The 22,910-nt window shown below is 39.3% G+C and overlaps 1 protein-coding gene and 1 pseudogene across 2 annotated transcripts; both read left to right on the forward strand.

Moving 5' to 3' along the window:
• The first annotated feature begins 156 nt into the window (after window positions 1–156).
• On the forward strand, window positions 157–15,571 carry iqcd (IQ motif containing D). 2 transcript variants are annotated; one of them, XM_041223259.1, is made up of 6 exons: window positions 157–540; window positions 3,273–3,710; window positions 10,434–10,682; window positions 11,591–11,824; window positions 14,129–14,200; window positions 15,015–15,571. In XM_041223259.1, exons 2-6 carry the CDS (start codon window positions 3,306–3,308, stop codon window positions 15,303–15,305), a joined length of 1,251 nt encoding a protein of 416 aa, XP_041079193.1. In that variant the 5' UTR covers window positions 157–540; window positions 3,273–3,305; the 3' UTR covers window positions 15,306–15,571. The 2 variants fall into 2 exon arrangements, with proteins under 2 accessions (XP_041079193.1, XP_041079191.1); XM_041223257.1 differs by having other exon boundaries at window positions 157–528.
• Window positions 15,572–20,418: 4,847 nt separating this feature from the next.
• The window catches only part of LOC121297541, a 44,159-nt pseudogene continuing 41,667 nt past the window's right edge, over window positions 20,419–22,910 (forward strand).

A 22,910-nucleotide genomic window follows, 5' to 3' on the forward strand; every position in this document is an offset into this window, starting at 1 on the left:
CGCGGGACAGAAGACGGCTGAAAAGTGACGTTGGCACGTGACCCTTCCAGTAGATTTTGGCAACCTTCTCGTTATATTAAACAACTGAGATAACGTCACGCACATTGAGCTCAAGTAACATACCAGTATTAGACCTGAGTATTCAATTATATTTAGTCAAACACAGACGTTTAATAAAAACAACAAACAAACTTTGTAGTCTGCATAAAGAGAAGGCAAATATGAATTTACAGACTGCATTTCCCAAAGACACTGATGTTTAAAGGCTGTTACGTATAGTTGGTTTCTTCAAACATCGATCATCAAAGGAACGCCTCCCGAAGAGCGGTATCTTAGCAACATAGATAAACCACTGGGCAGAAACAAGCTTCGGTTAGGAGCTTTAGCATTGTGACCGTTGTTACACGTATTTTATTGTAAACATTTATGCATTAAAATACAGAAAGCGGTGCAGGAAGGATTCAGAAATACCGTAGTCCAGTCACAACCTTCACGAATTCATCAGAGATCTTGGAATCTACAATAAAAGTTCGTTGGCTGGTGAATAGCAACTGTTTTCTTTTCCAAATTTTAATTTATACATTTTTTTCCTTACCTTTAAAATCGGTCTATAAGTACAGAATTAAATGGTGTGTGTGTGTGTGTATATTAATAACATGACAATATTAAAACTTAAAGTACTTCAGAGGTCGGAACATTCTGAACTGCAGTGAGCCAGTTCTAATGTATTTTTATTTCATAATAAATAAATAAATAAATAACAAAGCAAGGGAAGATGTATTTTTCCACTATACTCTGGGCTAGGCTTTATTACTGGAACGTCATTAGATTGTATTTATTGCGTTGTCGTTGTTTCAGACGCTCATGGTTTCATAATTCTTTGGATTCTAACTTAAAGTAGTAGTTATATTTTCATTGTTTATATTTCAACTATTGAAACGGGTTGCTTACTTCATTATGATTATGATAATGATTAATAATAGTATTCTCTTGCAAAGCAAGGCAAATAGCAGTACGTTTACGTACAGTGGTTTGCAGAAGTATTCACCCCCTACCAATAATGTCACATTTTGTTGAATTACAAATAATGTATGCACAGTTTTTAAAATAAAAAAAATAAATTAAAAAAAAAAAACTTTTTTAATTCAAAACTATAGTGATTAAACTGAACGCAGATATATGAGGAGGAGGTTAAATGTCAGTAAAACTTGCAAAGAAAATGTACAAAATTAAATTTGCTGGTTGCATAAGTATTCAGCCCCTTAAGTCAGAAGCACATTTTGTAGCAATTACTGCTACCAGTCTTCTTGGATCGGTCTCTACTAGCTTTGCACAGTAGGGTGGTGACATTTTTCACCCATTCTTCACAGGAAAATTGCTCCAGTTCTGATAAGTTTGTTGGAGATCATCGATGGACTGCAATCTTCAAGTCTCACCAGAGTCAGAACTTTGACTGGGCCACTCAAGAATATTAATTCTCTTCTTGGCTTTGGATTTGTGTTTCGGATCATTATCCTGCTGAATTGTGAATTTCCTCCCCAGTTTCAGTCCCCAGTCTTGGCTGACTCAAACAGGTTTTCTTCAAGGATTCGCCTCAACTGTACACCACCCATTCTCCCCTCTATACTGACAAACTTCCCAGTCCCTGTTGAAGAGAAGCATATCCAGAACATGATGCTGCCACCACCATGCTTGACAGTTGGGATGGTGTTGACTGGTGACTTGCAGTGTTGGGCTTGCGCCAGATGTTTGGAATCGAAAAGTTAAATTTTTGTCTCGTCTAACTACAAAACCTTTTTCCACATGTCTGCAGTATCTACATGCTTTTTCGCAAACTCCATACATGCTTTAAGATGAGGCTTTTTGAGTAATGACTTCGACCTTGCCACCCATCCATACAGGCCTGCTTTGTGCAGGGGAGGGCTCATTGTTGATGTGTGAACACTGACTCCCATCTCAGACACAAAACTTTGCAGATCTCTCAAGGTCATTGTTGGCTTCCGAGTGACATCCCGAACCAGTTTCGTGCTTGCCCAGCTGCTCAGTTTGGGAGGGCGACCTGATCTGGGTAGTGTCTGGGTGGTATGATGCATCTTCCACTTCTTAATGATGGACTTTACTGTGCTGAGAGGGATAATCAACACCTTTGAAATTTTCTTGTACCCTTCTGCTCTGTGTCTCTGTACCACTTTATCCCTGACTTGTTTCGAAAGCTCCGTGGTCTTCATGGTTTCTTTGTTGGATCATTATGTGAGTTACAGCTTGAAAGTCTTTATATACCTGAGGGAAATAATCTACAAGTTAAACCACTTTGAATACACACAGGCTGAAACTATTTCACTAATTATGTGACCTTTCAGACAAATCATTTGCACCTGAACTGATTTAGGGCTGTAGTAGCAAAGGGGTTGAATACTTATGCAACTGAGATGAATCTGTTTTTCTCTGTAAATCTTACTTTTTTATATTCAATATGCATTTTTTTACTTGATCAATGTGGAGTAGTTTGTATAAATTCTACATGTAAAATCTAATTTGAAAGCGTTGTGGAGTACGCTTAGGTGGCAACAAAACTTTGTAGGGGGGGGATACTTCTGCAAACCACTGTACATGTTCACCTCAAGGTGTTCATTTTATAGGGGTAGTGAAATCAAAGCTCAATCTATTACCTGTAACACAAGAAACTGACTTCATCTGAGCAAAGAATGAAAACAAAAATTAGCAAAAGCGAACAATCAAATGCTTGAGAATGTTGTTATGCTAACGAGGGGTAAGGAAATCCATTTTTTTACACCTTGGTTATTACACCTTTAAAAAGGAGAGGTGGGCAATTCACTGCCCCTTTGTACCAAACCAAGCATGGTGCTGTAAAATTTATTTACAGTGTAGAATACAAGTGCAGTGAAAAGGTTAACAGGAGGGAGTTATTCACCAGACATTGAAACTCTTCTTTGACAACTTTGAGAATAGGGATAGAACACTCTTTATGTTCAAATATTGTTTCTAACTGTACATGATCATCCGTATATTACGTTCATTCTGAATTCACTTAAAAACTATTAATTATAATTCATACCATTTTACAGTAAAAAAAATATAACAACACACTGGTTTGCTTTGTATTATATATTTATTATATATTTTGATAATCATTTATGAATTTTTTTTTTTTTAATGAATACACATGAATACAGTGATTTTTGTCTCCGAAGCAATACAGCGGCACTATTTGAAATGAGTCATTTATATTGGCGTTCACTTTTGTATTCCAGCACTGCAGTTTGAAAGTCATCAAGCAGTTGAACATGGCTACAGAGCTGGCAGTCTTTCCCCAGCAGTTCGATGATCCTGCCCGGCTGAAGGGCTCTCACACTCCTCAGCCTCGGACCCGAGCTGCCAAAGACTCCCTGAAAATCCTGGACCCTGCCAGCAAGAAGCTGAGCTGCCTGGAGGCGCAGCGCATCGCCTCGGTCCTGGAGGAGTGCATCAGGAAGACAGAGCTGAGCACCCTGCTGCCGTACTGCCTGCACAGCCTGGATCGCTTCGGAGTGGTGCTGGGAGCTGAGCTGACAGGGGCCCTACGGGAGCACCGCCGGCTGGGAGAAAATCTGCAAACCCTTCTGGAGAGGCAGGAGCCCCGAGGGGGAGAGATGGGAGCACTGCAGCAAGCCATCCGCAGCTCACTCAGGAATGTCCTGCGACTTTTCCAGGTATTGTTCTGGAAGAGTGAGACCTGGCTGTGTTAGTTGTATATGAACATATATTTACAAAAATTAATACATGATTTACACTTCAGCAATCACTTTCACGGTCCCATTGTCTTAGAAAGTATGGCTAGTTTTCCATAAATAAACCTGTGTATAAGGCTGGATTGTATGGCAATTATATGTCTGCTTAATCATCACTTATTGCTGTTTCTGCCCTCCTCGACACTTGGTACATTTAATAAAGTTCCAGCATATTTCACCTTTGAGGCAGTCTCTGAGGAAACTGAAGCAAAGTGGAATTTGTGTGATGAGGAAATGTATAAAGTTTCTTTCCTCCTGAAATAGTGGTTTTGTTAGATATTGTTCCTTTACAAATTTTCAACAAACTGCCTTGTAGAAGTTCCTTCTTGCTTCAGTGAAACAACAAATGTACAAATAAAATTTTGCCAACCTTAACAGGTGAAATAACCATAGCACTCCATGAATGTTCATACGGTGTTCTCTTTATACAACAAGTGCACTGTACGGAAAAGAAGCTTTCCATTCGAAGCAGTCTGATTTGGTTTATTATTTGGTTTATCAAGCTTTGCATCTGCTTAGCAACATGCCATCCTTTGAAACAGTGTGATTCACTCAGTTATTCTGATGTTGAATTTGAATGATTTTAAGAAAATATTTTCTCTGTAACACTGAATACAAAAACAAATGATGGTAGAACTCTCAACACGTATATTAAACAATTTATATATAATATTATATTAGGCTTGTAACAATAACGATAATAATCAAATTATTTATTGATGGGGACCCCACGATAACAAATCGATAACATTTTAATGAAATCGAACATTCCTTGAAATTAAAAACATGTCTTGTATATATTAACTTACTGTCAAGAACGTAATCTGTGCTGTTGCTACTAGAAGTTACTGAGAATATGCATCTGTGAATAAATACAGGAAGATGATGTAGAGATCAAGAGTAACCTGCTTTGTTATTTTATACATATTACTTTGTTTTAAATCAGTCCCCTGTCTTGAGTGAAGCTAATAATATTTCTTAACTAATCACACAGATACACATAATACAGTTGGAAGTCTGCCTTAGGTCGACTTTTGGAGCTCCCAGTTTGGACAACTTTTATTGTGAAAGTAAAGGCAACAACTTACAGTTATACATTTTTTTGGTTTCCTGTTTAGCCCGTAAGCACTTGCCTCATGTAGAAAGGGGGATATGACATCTTTAAATATCTCTCTGACCCTAGAATAGGACAGTGGCTTCATAGCAATCTTCATGGTAATCTTCTCTGGTATACTGGCTTAAACTGGCAATTGTTTGACTACTGGCTTAGCAGCAACACGCTTCGTGGCTTCAAGTGCCAGCTTTGTTGATACATTTGAGAACTGTCTGGCAAAGCCTGCCAGATTATGCATGTATGATGTCTCATACATGACTGCATTAATCAAAGCAATAGAAATTCCTGTTTTTGATAGCTGAAAAAGAAAGATAGATATGAGGGAGGGATCTGCTGGAAGATAATGTACATTATGAGTCTTTGCCCAGTCAACCCAATTCTGAAAACCAGACTTGTATTTTACATTGTTAGATTCGGATTTAGATTTTTCCAGAAAAGCAGGCATCAACAAAGCTGTATATATTAAAGAATCTAGAACTTTGTCCATGTATGATAATATTAGTACTGTATCAGGATTCAGATGACAAAAACGTACGTCAAGCGCACAAGTATTACTTTTACTTGAACTATATTGACTTTATTTAATAATGAAATAATTTCATAAGGTTTTACGTACAAATGCAGAACTCTATTAATAACAGGAATAGGGGGGACAATCCAGTTATTGTCATTGCTCCAGTCTGGTGTGAAGGCGTCTACTGCTGAAGTGCTAGAACACCAAAAGCTGCTATTGGACCGTTGTCCTTTTTAATTTTGTTTACTTGCAAAACGATCAATAGTTTAAGGGCCCCATTTCTTATTGAAATAGATGAAAATCTCTATAGATATTGCCCAAACCAAATTAGCCTGCTGATATAATCAGCTTTGGTGTTTTCTTCACTGGGTACCCATTATTTTGGAGGTTAATACCATTCTCAACACATAAAACAAAAATATTATATGCCGAGCACTGCAAATGGAATTTTGAAGAGCAGTGCTCTACAATCTTAGTCATATTGACATTGGCAATAAACCACTTTACTGCTTTGTATTTTAGAACGCCCAGAAAGGCCTCTAGCACTCTTGCCACAGCGGCAAGCTCTCTCCAAGGAGAGCTTTGTTTGACTTCCCAGTCATCCCAATGCCCTTGTGAGATGAGGTTATCCCTGCTCACAGTGTAACCCCCATAACCTGTGTTGCTAGCATCTGAATAGACTATAACCTGAGTAGTACATGTAGAAGACAGACATGCCATTAAATCTGGGGATGTATTTCTAGAATAGCAGCTCTGAAATGCTCTCATGGGACAACCATATTTTAATGTCCCATCCTGACAAGGAACTTAAATTAAAGTACTAGTTTCTTGTCATTATTCTAGAAACGTTGCCAGTAGCCGGGCCCAAGCTTATTATTTTACCAACTATTCTAGCAGCTATTCTTGCTGTACATTTGTTGTTTACATTCAGAGACAATGTTAATTATTTTGCATTCAGGTAGACGTATAAGCATGCTCTTTAAATCCAAAACAAAACCTAGCCACTTGGTAACTTTAGCAGGAATCCAAATGTGTTTCTTTTGGTTTGGAACAAAACCGCAAAGTATGATGTCATTTTTGATCTCTTTAGATCTCTCTTTTGATCTCTCTTTTGCCTTCAGATCTCAATTTCTTTACTAAGGAAGGGTCTAACCACCTTAGTGAATACATAGAGAGCAGTAGAAAGCCCGAAGGGTAAAACGTTAAATGCAAAATACCTGGCGGTTCCTCCGATAATTGGAGAGAGAAACACAAATACTATGTTCCTATGTTCCTAGTCGACAGCTGTTTCAACTGGGTCCTTCACACAGTCATTGAAGCGAAACTGCTGTTCATTACCTTTTCGTTTAAAAACGAGAACAAAGAAATTAACTAGGGTGCTTTGTTAACAAAGGCAACTGAACAGAACCCCTAGTTGCTGAGCCTTATAAATAATGCGCTTCAATTAACAGCTTAACGTGCCTTAATACTCCTACCCTCAATTAGACTTATCTTTATCAACACCTGTAAACTGTTAAGAATTAGTTTACTGCACTATTCAAGTAGAACCATCACTAAACATAGTGTAACCTGTACGGGGGAAGGCAGCAGCAAGGCCTGTAGGTGACGTAACCACATAGATATAAGCCGATATACGCGCCTTGCAAAGGAGCCGGCTCTTTTGTGTAGAAAGTATAGCAGTATCGGCGCTATGCTTCAGTGCGAGAAGTTCCGGGTGAGGATCCTGCCTGCGGGAACCGGGAACGCTACAATATTTAACATACTACGTTGTCATGTGCCGCTGTTTTATATTTTTTTTTTACATTTTTTATTTACCTTTTCGTTTTGAAGCAGTGCACTATATGCAACCTTATTTTTTTTATTTATTTATTTTTTTTAATTTTTCTTTGCTGTTTAAGTCTAAATACCGCTGGATCATACAATGCAGGTTGTACAAAATAGTTTGCCACCAGTATAATGCAAATTTATTGTACACGATCCGCTGCAGTAATTATTGTAGACTTTTTAAATTCATTTTGGACACTTGCAAAATGTTTACTGGCTTAACAAAATCAATTGAGACTCCTAGGAAACTAAACCCGTCCCGGATGCCCATATCTATCAATCAGTGAGGAGAGCCCAGAGTGGTTACTGGCTACTGTTGTGTCAATCAATAAATCCTGCAGTTTTCTTTTTGAAATTGAAACAAGCTTATAATCACATCAAGGAACCTGGACCGATACATATAACTTAATATGATTTAAGTGCAAGGTAAAAGTACACCAAGTTTACAGTTTTCACGGTGAAAAACGAATTTTACGTCCCGTGTTACATTTTTCATGGCCATGAAATTATAGGGCCTTAGTAATGTACTGTATAAAGTGTAAGCGAATCCACGTGGGCGAAACGCATCTCTGAGCACTCCGAGTCGGTAGGTGTGACGCATTTTTGGTTGCAAACCGCTATGTAGATTGATTAGGGCGATACATGTATGAAATAGATGATCTACATATCGAGGTTGCAATGTGGACATTAAGTCAGTTAATAATTAATCCACATGTATGAAATAGATATTATGCATATTCAAGTATGGAGACGGAAAATACAATTATCAACCGGAGATGTCGCTGTCAAAAGTTCAGTTGCAGGAAAGGGTAGACTACATCTAATGTACTCTTTGGAAAAATGACGATATAGTTGCATTAACTAAAGATAATGCAAATCTAAGTGGCTATTCAAAGTCATGTAAAGTTTTGATTAAAATATAACAGCAAAAAGTGAAATGCATCTGTGCAGCTGCGGCACACTTGAATGGACTATTGCTTTCGCTAGCAGAAGCTGGGCCACGTAATTTATCAATTGTAACCAGCAGTGAAAAAAAAAAAAAGAAAAATTAAAAAATGAAAGATCAATTTATTACCATGTGAATAGGTCATAATGTTAATGTACTTTTCAAGCCTTGTTTTTTTTCTTTCTATTTAGACAGTGGGGTTGATTTTTTTTTTTTTTTTTTTTTTTGGTATTAATTTACCGTTATGTTTACACTGGAAATTTGTCAAATTTTACACAAAACAAGGCAAAGAAGGCTAGTGACGGCAGGAATATGAAAATTGGCGAGTGCTGTATTTAAATGCCAGTGTATTTAACAAACGTGTTTTAAAACATCGGGATTTGTTTTAATTAGTTTTTTTATACCATGCTCTGTAAAAAGAAGACTTAGTTTAAGTTACTATGAGGGATTTTTAAATTTTATTTTAAGCAGTTTAACTCGATAATCGTCGTTCCAATACACTGATGCACAGTGGAAATGCAGTCTAAGTTTTACATCAATAGCAACATCAATTGGGCATATGTATAACGTTATTTACATTTTAAATAGTGAGCAGATGGTTTTGATTGTTTGAGTAGTGTTGTTCCTCGGGATAACAGAATACTGAGCTCAAGTCATGTGATTTCATTTAAAAAAACACCAGGTTCTCAGTGTTTGGTATTTGAGTTGAGTTAAAATTGGCAAAATTAGTTGACTAAGTATCTGTATAAATAGCCATTCAAAAAGACATGTTAATTAAATCAAGAACAGCAAAAGATATGACCAGCCAAAACAAAGTGATGTTTGTAAACAAAGTGATGTACAGTAATGTAGCAGTTAATCATTAAACAGTTTTAGATAACGTGATGTATTTTAAAAAATTGCCTTATCGAGCACTATATTATGCAATTTTGAATACTGACTTTGGATACTGTTTTAATTCTGGAAGCAGTTTTTTTTTGGGGGGGGGGGGGGGGGGGGTGGGGGGGGGGGGGGGGGGGCTAAATTGCATTCCCAATAACATTGTGCAGTTCTGTGCATGTATAACATTTAGTTTTCATTTTGCTGCTGGTTGTTAATGGGAAGTTTTACATACCGCTACAATAGGTACCGGATTTAAAAGCATGTACTATATTACAGTTAACGTGTCGCCTTTTTTGGCAAGTGATATTTTCAGAATCATATCGTTCTGAAGTAAAATACTTCTGTTGAAAATGTACTACTGTGCCAACAAAGTCAATACAGTACATCTAAATGGAAGCCTACATATTTTAAAACACAGTCCTTTCAGATATGATGCGTTTAACCGTCACTGAAGTCAACATTTTGTAGGTCGGACATGTGAGTGCTAACTGTATAGTGCAAGGGCACCCCTAGTGGTTGGAAAGTAGGCAGCCCCTTTGTGTGCAGGTGGAGGCAGAGACACGACATAAAATGCTTTAGAGCAGTGGTTTACAACTCAGGCCATGGAGGGCCGGTGTCCCTCTTGGTTTTTGTTCTAACCATACCCTAAATTAGTTAATTGGACTAATTAAGCATCAATTAAGGTCCAATAAAGTACTTTAGGATGCAGTTGGAATAAAAACCTGCAGAGACACCGGCCCTCCAGGACCGAGTTGTGCACCACTGCTTTAGAGTAAAAAACTATTGTACACATTTATTTTTAGAACACACTGGTCCGCTGCGCCAAAATAACAGAATACAATTTCTTCATATAAATAAACAAACAAAAACCCTTGACTTACTAGGCTCTACCGTTACTAGTTATTTCCCTAACTAATGAGGAGAGCTACTTCCTTTACCTCAACAAAACAAAAAGGGGAATACACAGTTCAAAATAGCAAAAGAACACAAGATAACATTGAACAAAATTTCAAGAAAAACCCTCAGAACTTTGAGAACAAATCAAACATTTTGCTTCCTCTCTTCACACTCCCTCTACCTTTCTTCCAGCATGCTCTTTATATAAGGTACAACGTGGGACTCTTAATTCCTAAATTGGCTGTTAACTATCCAGCTGTAGCCAAGTTTTCTCCCACCACCATTTAACCAAGAAACGCAATCTTCAACTCGATACTTGCCACTAGTGGCCATTACATGTCTTTCAGGAAAAATACACTATACATGTCTTTAACAAATTATAAACCAATCAGGTTATATATACTAAGTAGATCAAATTGACAGTGAGAGATGCGTAATAATCTATGCTCAACCTAACCCTGCTTCCAGGCCAACCCGGTGGCGTGTCAGACTCTGCGGGCAGAGAAGGGCAAGCGTGACCCGGCTGGGCAGGAGCTGGTGAGAGGCCTGACTGAGCTGCGGGGCATCCTCTTTGACAAGTTGCTCACAGGGCCCGCAGAGGACCACGACAGGGCCCACTATGTCCAGGAGGTCGCTCTGCAGCACCAGAAGAACATGGTGGTGGTCAGCGCTCTAGAGGCAGATGTGGAGGCCGCTATTCAAGACAGGGACAGAGAGGTAAGAAACCGAGATCTTCTCATTCAGGACAGGGAGGTAAGAAACATAGAGCTTCTCATTCAGGACAGAGAGACAGATGTAAGAAACACAGCTTCTCATTCAGGACAGAGATAAGAAACACAGAGCTTCTCATTCAGGACAGAGACACAGGTAAGAAACACAGCTTCTCATTCAGGACAGAGAGGTAAGAAACATAGAGCTTCTCATTCAGAACAGAGACACAGATATAAGAAACACTGAGCTTATAATTCAGGACAGAGACACGGTTAAGAAAAAGAGCTTCTCTTTCAGGACAGGGAGGTAAGAAACACAGAGTTTCCCATTCAGGACAGAGACACGTGGTTTAAAAACAGAGCTTCTCATTCAGGACAGAACGGTAAAAACACAGAGCTTCTCATTCAGGACAGGGACACACAGAGGTAAGAAGCATAGAGCTTCCCACTCAGGACAGACACAAAGGTAAGAAACAGAGCTTCTCGCTCAGGACATGGAGGTGAAACACAGAGCTCATTCTGGACAGGCAGGTAAGAAACAGCTTCTCATTCAGGACAGACATGTAAGAAACATAGAGCTTCTAATTCAGGACCGGCAGGTAAGAAACACAGAGCTTTTAATTCAGTACAGGGAGGTAAGAAACAGAGCTTCTAATTCAGGAAAGAAACACAGAGCTTTTAATTCAGTACAGGGAGGTAAGAAACAGAGCTTCTAATTCAGGACCAGCAGGTAAGAAACACAGAGCTTCTAATTCAGAACAGGGAGGTAAGAAGCACAGCTTCTCATTCAGGACAGGCAGGTAAGAAACGTATTACCAGCATGGTTCCCTAAGCATAGTGGAAAGGCTGGTGGTGGTCCCCATAGTGGAAAGGCTGGTAACTTGCTTATCATATAACTAATCACGTCTCCCTCAGATCTCCAAAAAGAATGAGGTGATCCGTCAGCTGAAGAGCTCCCTTCACCAGACAGAGAAGATCTCTGATGATCTCCTCAAGAAGACACGTCAAGAGACGGACAAGCAGCTCCAGTCTGACCAGAAGGCCTCGGAGGGGAAGTGCAGCAAACTGCAACAGGAGATCACCCAGCTGCGGAGCCAGCTGAACAACCTGATCACAGAGAACTGCGAGTCCGAGCTGGCACTCAGGAAGGTGAGCTAATGTACTAACATTGTTTCTATTACAGCCAGCTGAACAACCTGATCACAGAGAACTGCGAGTCCGAGCTGGCACTCAGGAAGGTGAGCTAATGTACTAACATTGTTTCTATTACATGGTGTTTGGGGCTGTGTCCCAGTAAGCACCCTTAGTGTTATAAAGCACATTGAAAGCATTGTTGAATCATGCTACAGTAAATTACAGTTAAGTATGGCAAAGCGTTGGAAATTCATGGCGTAGGGCCTTGGTATAGTAAACCACTGTTGCCAAGTTCCCACCCCTTGGTATTTATTTATCTATGTTTTCATTTATAATTTTTTTTTTTTTTTTGCCCCACCCTTTTTTGTTTTGTGTTGCGTCTTCCTGGTTCGTGACATCACCACACTTGCGCATTGCAACCACTCTGCCACATATGGTGTCCTGCTTGGGATAAACAACACCTCCAGGAGCCGGACCAGGAAGGAGTGAAGTGCGTTTTATTATTATTTTTTACAAATGATATAAAACAAAACAAAAAATATGTAAGGCTGGAGCGGGAGAGATGGCTGCGGGGAACTGCTGGAGGACCACCGAGGACCAAGGCTGGTGCCTTGCTTGCAAGGTATACAGGCTTCCCTTCCAAGAAGAGGAGGAGGAACCAGCCCAAGTGAGGAAGGTGGGGAGAAGTAGTAGGAAGAGAAAGGGGAGAGGAAAGCTGCATCAGCAACCGCAGCAACAGCAGGAGAAGGCAGGGGATGACGGCTGAGAGGGATTTTTAAAGAACCTTGCGGCGGAGTTGTGCCCTGGCTGTATGGCATATGGGCATACGTTGGCCATATGCCCCAAGCAATACGAAGAGGAGGAACTAATGCCCAAGTGGGGGAGCCCGAGCATCCAGTGCCCAGAGGGGGGAAGCACGAGCATCCAGCACCCAGAAGGTGGGAGCCTGTACATCCAGCGCCCAGAAGGGGGGAGCCGGTGCAGCCACAGCCTAGGAAGGGGAGGCCCACAGGTCCAGAACCCAGGTCTCCAGCAGCGGAGGGAGAGCAGCAGGAACTGCCTCCGTCTCCACCGCCAGAGGGAGAGCAGCAGGAGCTGCCTCTGCCTCCACCGCTTTCACCAGAAGGACCAAGACAGGATGTTGGCGGTCCTCAGCAGCCCCTGCATATGCTGTTGAGGGGCTCCCCTCCCACCTGTTTCTCCTTGAGTCGCTACCGGTTCTGCTTCACCTGGGGTCGTTGCCTGTCCTACGTCGCCTCTCGAGGGTCTGCTGCTGCCGTCGCCACACGAGGGTCCGCTATCACCACCACCTGGGGTCGCCAGTTCTGCGTCGCCTAGGGTAGTCTGCAGGCCATCCCCGGGGGAGGCCACTTGCATACTACTGGCTGGGATTGCAAGTGTGCCATGGCCCAAGTTGCCCATTGTGGGCCAATGGAAGCCTCTGTCCCCACCCCTGGAGCATGGGGAAGACTTTTGGGACGTTAAAGGGGGAAGTGACCGTTGAGGTCATGTGTGCTGCGCACAAGGAGGGGAGCGTATGTGGCAAAGTGCCCCTCCTCTTGGTATTTATTTATGTATGTTTTCATTTATAATTATTATTATTATTATTTAATCAACATGCTGAGCGCCGCTGCGCTTCAGTTTTGCCCTGCCCTTCTTTGTTTTGCATTGCTTCTTCCTGGTGTGTGACATCACCACACCTGCACACTGCAACCACTCTGCCACAACCACTAATAACCTGTGGTACACAGTTAAAAGGGAATGGAAATATTGTAGGATATAAAACAGTTGTATTTGTTTCCAAACATCAGTTCAGTCTTTAAAACCCAACAGAATTACAGCAACCAAAATGGTCTCCATTTTTATTCGACACTTTGACACATGATGCAGTGTGATTGAGGTGAGATGCATTAACCACATTGTATTGGTCATGGCTCAGCATACAATATATCAGAGGTATTTAATGCATACTCTTAGAGGGTTGAGGGAGCGCAGGACCAGTGTGAATATCGACACTAACCATAGCCTACATATCACTATGTGATGAACATGTAGACTTTATCATGTTTCAAGAGATAACCTGGTGGGGTTACAGTTTTTGACAAAGTTCATATTATAATACATTTTACATGTAATATTTTGTTTTTTGTAGTGGTTAAAGCAATCAGAAGCAGCCTTAAATCTGTTAAATGCAGCATACTATCATGTTGTTGATGATTGGTCAAAAAAGCAAGAAGCATCCAATTTGTTTCTACTAAAACAGAAAATTGATAATCTGTGAGATTTATGTACTGATATTTATCTCCTTGTTTCCTTTAGAGGAAGTACAAAGTGGAAACAGAGATTGAAAACTGGATACAGAAATACGATGCAGACATGGGAGAGAAACAGGTAAATAAGTTCTACCCTGCCTGAAGGATAATCCAATTAAGATAATTAATGTGTGTAATGTTTTAATTCAGTTAACACTCTTAGTTACAAATTTCTCCCAAAAGAGCTCAAGATTATGAGGAAATAAATTTCACAATAAAACTTTTATCAAAGGTTTGTGAATAAAATGCACTATGTAAATAGGAAAGAAGGTTAATATCAAAATATAATAAATAAGCTATTTAATCACAATAAAATAATGGTTAGGCAAAATCTTAAATAAAATATCAATTACAGTTGAAAGTATAACATTAATTATCTATAAAAATGTGCATTCTTTAAGAACAAATTCAGTAAATCTAGTAACATGAATATGCAAGCAGGGTAATTGTTTGAGTAAGTTTGAGTCAGGAGATAAATTAATCTAAAATTAATTAATTCTAATATATAATTTCCAAACTTACAATATCTCCCATTGCTCACAATAACTATATTGAATCAGCCACAACATCTGGAAATTCTAGGAAGTCAAACTTGGTCGAGCCTGTGGGCCTGAATTATCGGTGTAGTTATGGTTACCGAGTAAGAGTACTCCCTTTTTCATCTTTTAGTACAATTTTGCAGAATCTGTACAATTATAAATACTTTTAAAACACAAAGAACAAAAGACTACACTCCTTATCTTTTTGGTTGTCATAGAGCGTTTTATAAATGAATGAAATAGATTACTGAGTGTAGACAGATTAAAAACCCTAGGAACATTAAAAAACAGACTGTGCCCTATGAAAAGAGATTCCTTTAAAAGTTGCCTGTGGTCTGGCACCTGTGCCTGCAGGTGGAGCTGGAGCAGCTGCATGAAGTGTACACTGAGGAGCAGGGGGAGCTGAAGGAGCTGGAGGAGCATTTCGCAGTGCTGAACCAGGAGTACAGTCAGGTCATGGAGGAGCGGCGTCTGGCCCGGGAGAAGAAGGAGCAGGAGGAGCGCGAGCTCGTCCTCATGATCCGCGCCGCCACGCGCATCCAGGCTCTCTGGAAGGGGTACAAGGTGCGCAAGATGATCAAGAGCAAGAAGAAGGGAAAGAAAGGGAAAGGGAAGAAGGGCAAAGGGAAGAAAGGCAAGAAATAAACTGGCAGATTACCCACTGGTAGATTGAGCAAATGCATGATAATTTTTAGTTTGCATCAGTCTTTAAAAATATTTTCTTGCCTATTATTAGCTTCCTTGTGTTTTCCAGACTGTAGTTTCACTGTCACTCAGGAGTCCATTCTGCCCATAATACTGTGCCTTGCATATATACTTTGTTTCCACTACCCCTTCACTTTCTGTATTACACCTTATGAGAAAAAAACTAATTTGGATAGGAAGTATTAAGTTTTACTTAAACCTTTTATTTTGTTCCTAATTGTTGTTAATAAAAGTGTGTAACAGTGCTGAAACTGCAGCTTTCCACTTCTGGGCTTCCTTGCTGCCGGCTAACAGACTTGGCCGTGATGCAATCCTGCCACAGGTGGTGTTTGTGGTGGGATAGCGACCCAGAACGGAACTGCAGCGGAAAAAAATAAAAGGTTTTAAAAAAACAGAATCCTTTAAGCAAAACAATTCTGCACAACTTCAAATAAAAGTGGGACTGCAAGACCCCTCGAGCTTTTGGTTCAATGTTGGTATAGTTGTCTTTTGGCCGCCATAGGTTTGTGGTGGAAGGAGAGGAGGGTCGTGGGGATCACAATGTCTTCAATTCAGTTCCAGTCTGTGGTGCTTTCATTATTTTACTCTAATTGAGTTTCACAAAGTATTAAAGTTATGCATAACTAGGAACTAGGGGATATCTCCTGCTTCACATACGGAATCATTTCTCCAGCAGTGAACTGGGGTCCATTGATTTAAGCTAAAAGAAGGGGTGTAACAATACACTCAAACCATTTCTAGCTGGTACTTTTTCAAAGTGATGATGCTCATTTGACATCAGCATTTTATTTGACTGTGTCAGACAGCTGGTTATAGTTACATACAATCAATAGAACATACACCAGGACAAGCCAACTCAACACTGTAATCACAGCTTATTCACATCAGCCACTTCTGATTGCTACGGTGGTTAAACACACATCATGGTAAAAAAAGAAATGTGTAGAAATTGGTGAACAAAACCACCCCCCAAAAAAATGCTAATCGCATTTCTATATGATTTCCACCTACACTTCCAGTAGAACTCAAGTCACAGGGAAACCAAGAAGTGTTTTCCTTTACAAGAAACCTTGCACTATGCTACTAATCGAGCTAGGACTGATATGTTTTAAAAGTGTACTGAATTCCTTTGTGTGCATGCTTGCAGCAGAGTGAGGGATGAGGAAGAGGAGCAGTGAAATATCTCCAAGGAGCGAGCGACACATCTTCACCAACAGCTTCTCAAAAACACCATAAAAAACAAATACATAATGTGTGTGTCTTTCACACAGGAACATATGAGATTTGCTGACTGCAATTCTTATGAGGACTTACTCAAAATTAAAAATCCATTTAGTTATATCTTCTAATATTATCACTGGTGCACTTTTTTTCTTTTTTAAGCTTTATTTTGGTATACGGCATGCACATACTCCAGTGGTTTAGCTGCAATCCGATGTGAGCTGCAGGGCAATAAGTGATTGCGTACCAGCAATTTGCATCGATTGTTTGTTCTGTCTATATGTATTAGAGATTACCTGGCAGTAAGTGTAACAGCAGTATAAAACACATCACTGCTCTATTAAGCCTTGTCAAACAGCTGCAGCCATCAATCAGTGCTCCTCCCACAGGATTGAAGTTCTACAGGCTGTGCTTGGTAACAGGTTCTATGAGAAAGCTTCTGCTTAACAGGTTTTGACACCTTGACAGTTGAATATACTGCACATGAGAACTGCCTCAAACCACTCTTGCAACATGGCGAGAAAAGGGTGTTACAGGCTGTGAATCTTAATCAAGAGGCATGATAAAAATAATGAAAGAGCTATGAGGGCATGAACTCATTGCTCAGGTATTTTCTAACTCACCAGTCTGTCTATTTTAATACAACCACAAAAATGATAATAATAATATGATAATCCTGCTGTTTGCATGTAAAAGTGCGGTGGGACCCACCTGTACTTGTTCTTCTTTCTGAGGCTAGCTCCGCTGAGCGGTGAGCTCTTTGAAAGGGGTGCTGTGGGGACCTCTGGTGGGATGCCAGCGCTGGGACTGCGACGATCCATCTTTCCTGGCACCACTGACGAGCACTCCTCCTACAACACCCCCTCTGCCATAAAAGTCTCCAAATTGTACAGAAAAGAGCATTCAGTATACTGCAACCTTCCTGCTGGAAAGGCTTGATATTACACACAGAACATGCTTACAACAGCCTCAAATATTTACATTTTAGTGACTGCATTAAAAAAAAAAAAAACCTCCCACCAACCATCATTACTACCACTTGGTGCACAGTACAAAAAATATAAGACAGCTGACCAACGCTATTGCAGTAGCTACCGTGTCTATGCAACAAGCACTGGTGCCATGCAAGGACATTATCGCTACCTCTAGTGTCCTCGTGTTGGACACCATTCTTTATTTCAATTCTAAAGAAAGATGTCTCTTTACGTACTGTGTGCCACAATTAATATTATTTTCCAAATTGTACTTTACCAAACACATGTTAATATTCATAATTGTACTAATGGGAAAATGAAACAAATGTAGTTTACTCTGTTGTCACATTGCTTACCTTAATTACAACCCATTGCCTCTGTGGGGCGACATCCTGATTTCGGCATTATATTTGCAGAATTCGTGTTTGACATGTCACTTAGCAACATTGCCTGACAACAAAACAGCAACGCAAAAAAAAAAAAAAAAAAAAAAAAAAAAAAAAAAAAAAACGCAGAGGATCAGACTTTCTGAGGAGGGGTGGGGAGATTTGAGGAATTGCTAAAATAAATACTATTTATAAATTTAAATCGGGATTCATATTTGTTTATGAAAGGTGTTTTATATTAATTTATTGCAGGACAATACATTTTATTTTGAAAAAAAACATCGTCTCTTTAAGATAAAAATAAAATCATACAACTCCCCTATCCTGGTTGTTAGTAGGTTCCAGGTGGGAGCCCAGAACTTGGTACCTCGGAATAGGGATGGACGATTCCAGAAAGGTATCTGTAAGATCTGACAAAAAACCCAACAGCTTCCTGTGATCGAGAAACTGACACGGTTATAATATTTATTAGTAATGATTGGTGAATCATCTATGACTACAACATGTCACTTACTGTACTGTCGTTGATCATTTTTTAGTTAATTAAATTTATTTATATGTTGTTAATTACAGACAGTGCATTTATTTTTTAGCTAATAACCAGCCCCCTGATGTTAATAGTAATATTTAACAAAACTCAAACACACGTAGATTCACGACATACTAACGAGTCGAGTATTGGAGTAGTAGTACTACATGTACTCTCAAAAAAAAATAATAAAAAAACAATACTGCAATCAGCGACACTGATTCCCCGAACACCTTGTAATAGAATTGCCCGTCCCGTTGACTTCATCGTCTGGTTTAACAGCACTGCCTGTTTGTTTCAAATCACGCTTGTTGTATGAAATCAGAAGCAAGGATATTGTTCATCATTGTGTGATGGCGACTTTTCCAATAACCGTCAGAAAAAAAGTCCAGTTAATACTAATTGCAACACCATCTATATTTACAGTTGCCGGTGGAACACGGGGCTTGAATTTCATTGTTGTGTGCTGGGGGATTTCCCTATGCTGCAGCCAATTTTTTTTTTTTTTTTTTTTTTGGGGGGGGGGGATTGGGGGGGGGAAGAATTTGGAAATTTTTGAAAAAAACTATGCATATATAATATATATATATATTATATATATATATATATATATATATATATATATATATATATATATATATATATTCACACTGGTGTCGGGAGACCTAACTGCTTTCAGGAGACCTAGCAGCTGTTCGTCACTGTGAGACAGAGCTCTCTCCGTTGTTTTTGCCATTGTTGACGTGAAGTTTTTGCATGCAGCAGAAGAAAAAAGTGCTTTTCTTTTTAAAAAGCGCGCCATTGCTTTTTTTTAAAACTTTACACTCAGCCCTATTTATGCCTGTTTTTCACTGTTTTCATTTGTGTATGTTTAACTACAGGATAGTACTGCATGTATGTATCATATCAAGTGAAAGAGCGTACTAAGTGGTAGAGGTGAGAATATATGTTAAAAAAACAAACAAACAAACAAAAAACGTTTTTCCAAAAAAATGTTTGGTCAGTGCTATATATATGAACATAGAGGGGGCGGGGCGGGGGCTGAGCTGAGCTGAGCTTCTAAGCATTACAACGATACCGCCCTTTTCAGTCTAGCTGCAACAATGACAGAGCAGTAGGCATAAAATTAAACCTAAGCTGTGAACTCTGTCACATGCAACTTAAATTCAGGCGATCATAGTTCCGGCTAGGAGTACCACATGCACACACTGAATACGTCATTGGAAAACCCAGAGTATGTACTTTTAAATAAGCCATGAACCAGGTATGTGTCATTACGGTGCCGCAGGTAAAGCGAAAGTCAACGTTTGCAAAACAACACCTAGATAGAACTTAATGTCTTTTTTTTTTTTTTTTTTTTTTCAAAACTGTTTACTTTCTGCAGTGTGCTGAATTTCTATAATGCTTAAAGATAGCGGCCGAGAATCACGTACAAGAGAATGAAGTTTTGCGGCACTTAAAATATCCAGCACTATTATTTATTTTAACCAGAACAACTCAAAATGCGGCTCATAGTGCTTTCGTCACTGACACCCACTTTCTTAGATTTTCCCGCACTGAAAGTTGCAGATGTGCGGGAGCAACTTGGAAAATGCGAGATTCCCATGATCCTGTGCTGAAACTCAAGCCCTGCAACAATACATATAGTTTTTAATAATTGCAACATTATACCCCAACATTATGCTAGAGTCAAACTCTAGAATACTATATTGTGGTATCTGCCTCTATTACCCTGCAGACAACATTAACCTGGTCTCTGCATTGTAGCTTCTGTGTTCCTTGGAAGTTGATAGGAATCAGGTTCAGCCTACACAATTGATGTCCAAATCAGATCACCCCTTCTAGTTCATCTTTTGAAGAGAATGGAACTGTTGTAAGATTGGTTTCGGAACTTGTCTACTTGCTTTGCATGGCCGCAGTTGGCAATCACTAAGGAGAGTGCTATGCTTTCCCCCAGCTTCCCCACAGCAGACTGCATGTCGGACGTGGAGCTGGACACTAGGGAGCTTGTTCGGGCGCAGAACAAGTAGAAGAAGAAGAAGAAGTCCGGAGGCTTCCAGTCCATGGGTAAGAACAGCAGGACTTTAATGACTATCGCAGTCTAAAATAGTTTGAATTGTCAAGGTGTAAATTGTAAAATAAGCTGTGCAGTTTAAACCAAAACGTTAATTGTCAAAATCACAAAGAATGTAGTAAGAAGCACCTGTTTGTTTGTTTTTGTTTTCTTTTTTGTCTGTGTTGACAACATGTCCAGTTCATGTGCCGTGCTCAAATCCGGGGCTCCTGGAACATCTGTTATTACAGGACATCTTTCTAACAGTTCATATTTAGTTGAATATTGAGATTGGCAATCAATGGTCGACTCCAAGCCATATGAAATTTAACAATGAAAAACTGGAATTCATATCTCTGACTACATGCTTCTTTGGAAAGTCTGTTGTGTTGTTGATTGCCCTTGGTATTCTCTCTGTGCAGGGCTGGGTTACCCTGTTTACAAAGGGGTGATGAAAAAGGGATATCAAGTTCCAACACCAATTCAGAGGAGGGTAAGTATAAGGGAAAATTAATCATTAGGGCTGTATATAGCTGGGCATTATCAAAAGCATACAGCTATTTAGTCCACCAAATGGTTCTTGAATTGTATTGTTGATCTCATGAATCAGTCTATCAATCACTTTGCTGTGCATCATACAAAGAAGACCATCACACTCATTAGGCCAGTTTACTTGTGTGATTATTTCACGTGAATACAGGTGAAAGCTTGTGACAGTGTCCCAAAAAACGGTCTCAGTATTTTACCGTGGAAGTCTCAGTTTCTTGTGAGATTCCAGGAAACGTTTGTGAAATCCACACCCACATACACCTGTAAACACAAGTTTTTTTTTTTTTTTTTTTTGTAAAAATGTTGATTAGCTTGTTCAAGTCCTTTCCTAAAGCCACTAAAAGTCACATGGGTGTTGCAGATAACCCCACTTTATTCTTCGTCTTCCCTAGGACCTTGCGTAATGCTAATCACACTCGGATCTAAATGTGTTTGTAAAGTATCATACAGATTGTATTTACCAAGTATCTGTTTAAAACTATTACCAAAAATGTTTGATAAACTGCATTGTGGGTTTGTAAATTCAGGTGGTTACAGCTACTGTACAGTACTTCAGAATACACTTACAAATAGCTTTCCAAACAACTGTAAAAAACATGTTTATTATAAAGTACTACTAAGTAATATGTTTAAATGTGTATAATAGTACTCCCATGCAATTTCTCCTAGTTACTTATGTCAGAGCAAATCTGGTGTCCATCCTCCACTTATGTCTGTTGGAGCGATGAAGAGGCTCGGGTGTTAATATCCATGAGGCAGCTTGATTCAATGCACAACATGAACATTGTTTAACCCACTCTCAAAATAAAATGTGGTGTGGAATTTTCGCGACTTATTTCTTGGGAATCAACAATACTACTCAATAGTCCAATTCTTTATTAAGCAGAAACAGTTATACAAGTACAGCGCAAATGAGGATGCTATATTTAGTATGAAGAGATACAAAACAAGCAAACATGTGATACAATGTGTGAAAATTAGTGTGGGCAACAACACTAAAACATAGCATTAAAAAAGCAGGCACTATCTATCAGCAAATCAGATCGTTAATAACCATTTACGTCAAACACGTGGATTCTCTCGAGTGAAACTTTCCTCTGCTCATGTAAACAGTGTTTTGGACAAAACCACTTTGAAGTGAAACCAGTACATTGGTCACAAAACAGTGTTTTGGTGAAGTGAAACTTTCCTCTGCTCATGTAAACAGTGTTTTGGGGACTTTCATGGTTAACAGCACGAATCATGACTTTAGTTACCTCTAGTAATCAGTGTGGGGACAAACTGATGTTTAACTGTTTGTTCAAAATTTATACAAATATTACTTTGTTTGTTTTACTTCATACTGTATACAGGGTTCAACATTAACCGTGGCCCGGGGCCGGTAGACAGCGCAGTTTGGCCGGTAGTTATGAAGCCCCACAGGACCAACTGAGCCGTTTACATTTAACTAGTATATATATATATATATATATATATATATATATATATATATATATATATATATATATATATATATATATATATATATATTTTCTGGATATGATATATTCCGTACCTATATATATTATATGCAAAATCATGGTTAATACCAGTTACTAAATATATATTTTTCTTGCATGCAGCATATAATTTCTTGTATACCTAAGAAGGCAAGCAAAGTACTGTAGGGTACTTTTACCGCTGGAAATCTCTTACGACTCAGGTTTTAAAAAACTAATAAACAACAGCACTGAACGTTTTAAATGAAAAAAACATAACTACGAACTATTCCTAACTTTCTTGCCGCGCGTCGTATTTGTTGTAGTTAGAAGTGCCGAAGTGCTGTGTTGGTAC

This window comes from Polyodon spathula, chromosome 22, assembly GCF_017654505.1.
Source record: "Polyodon spathula isolate WHYD16114869_AA chromosome 22, ASM1765450v1, whole genome shotgun sequence".
Classification (NCBI taxonomy): domain Eukaryota; kingdom Metazoa; phylum Chordata; class Actinopteri; order Acipenseriformes; family Polyodontidae; genus Polyodon; species Polyodon spathula.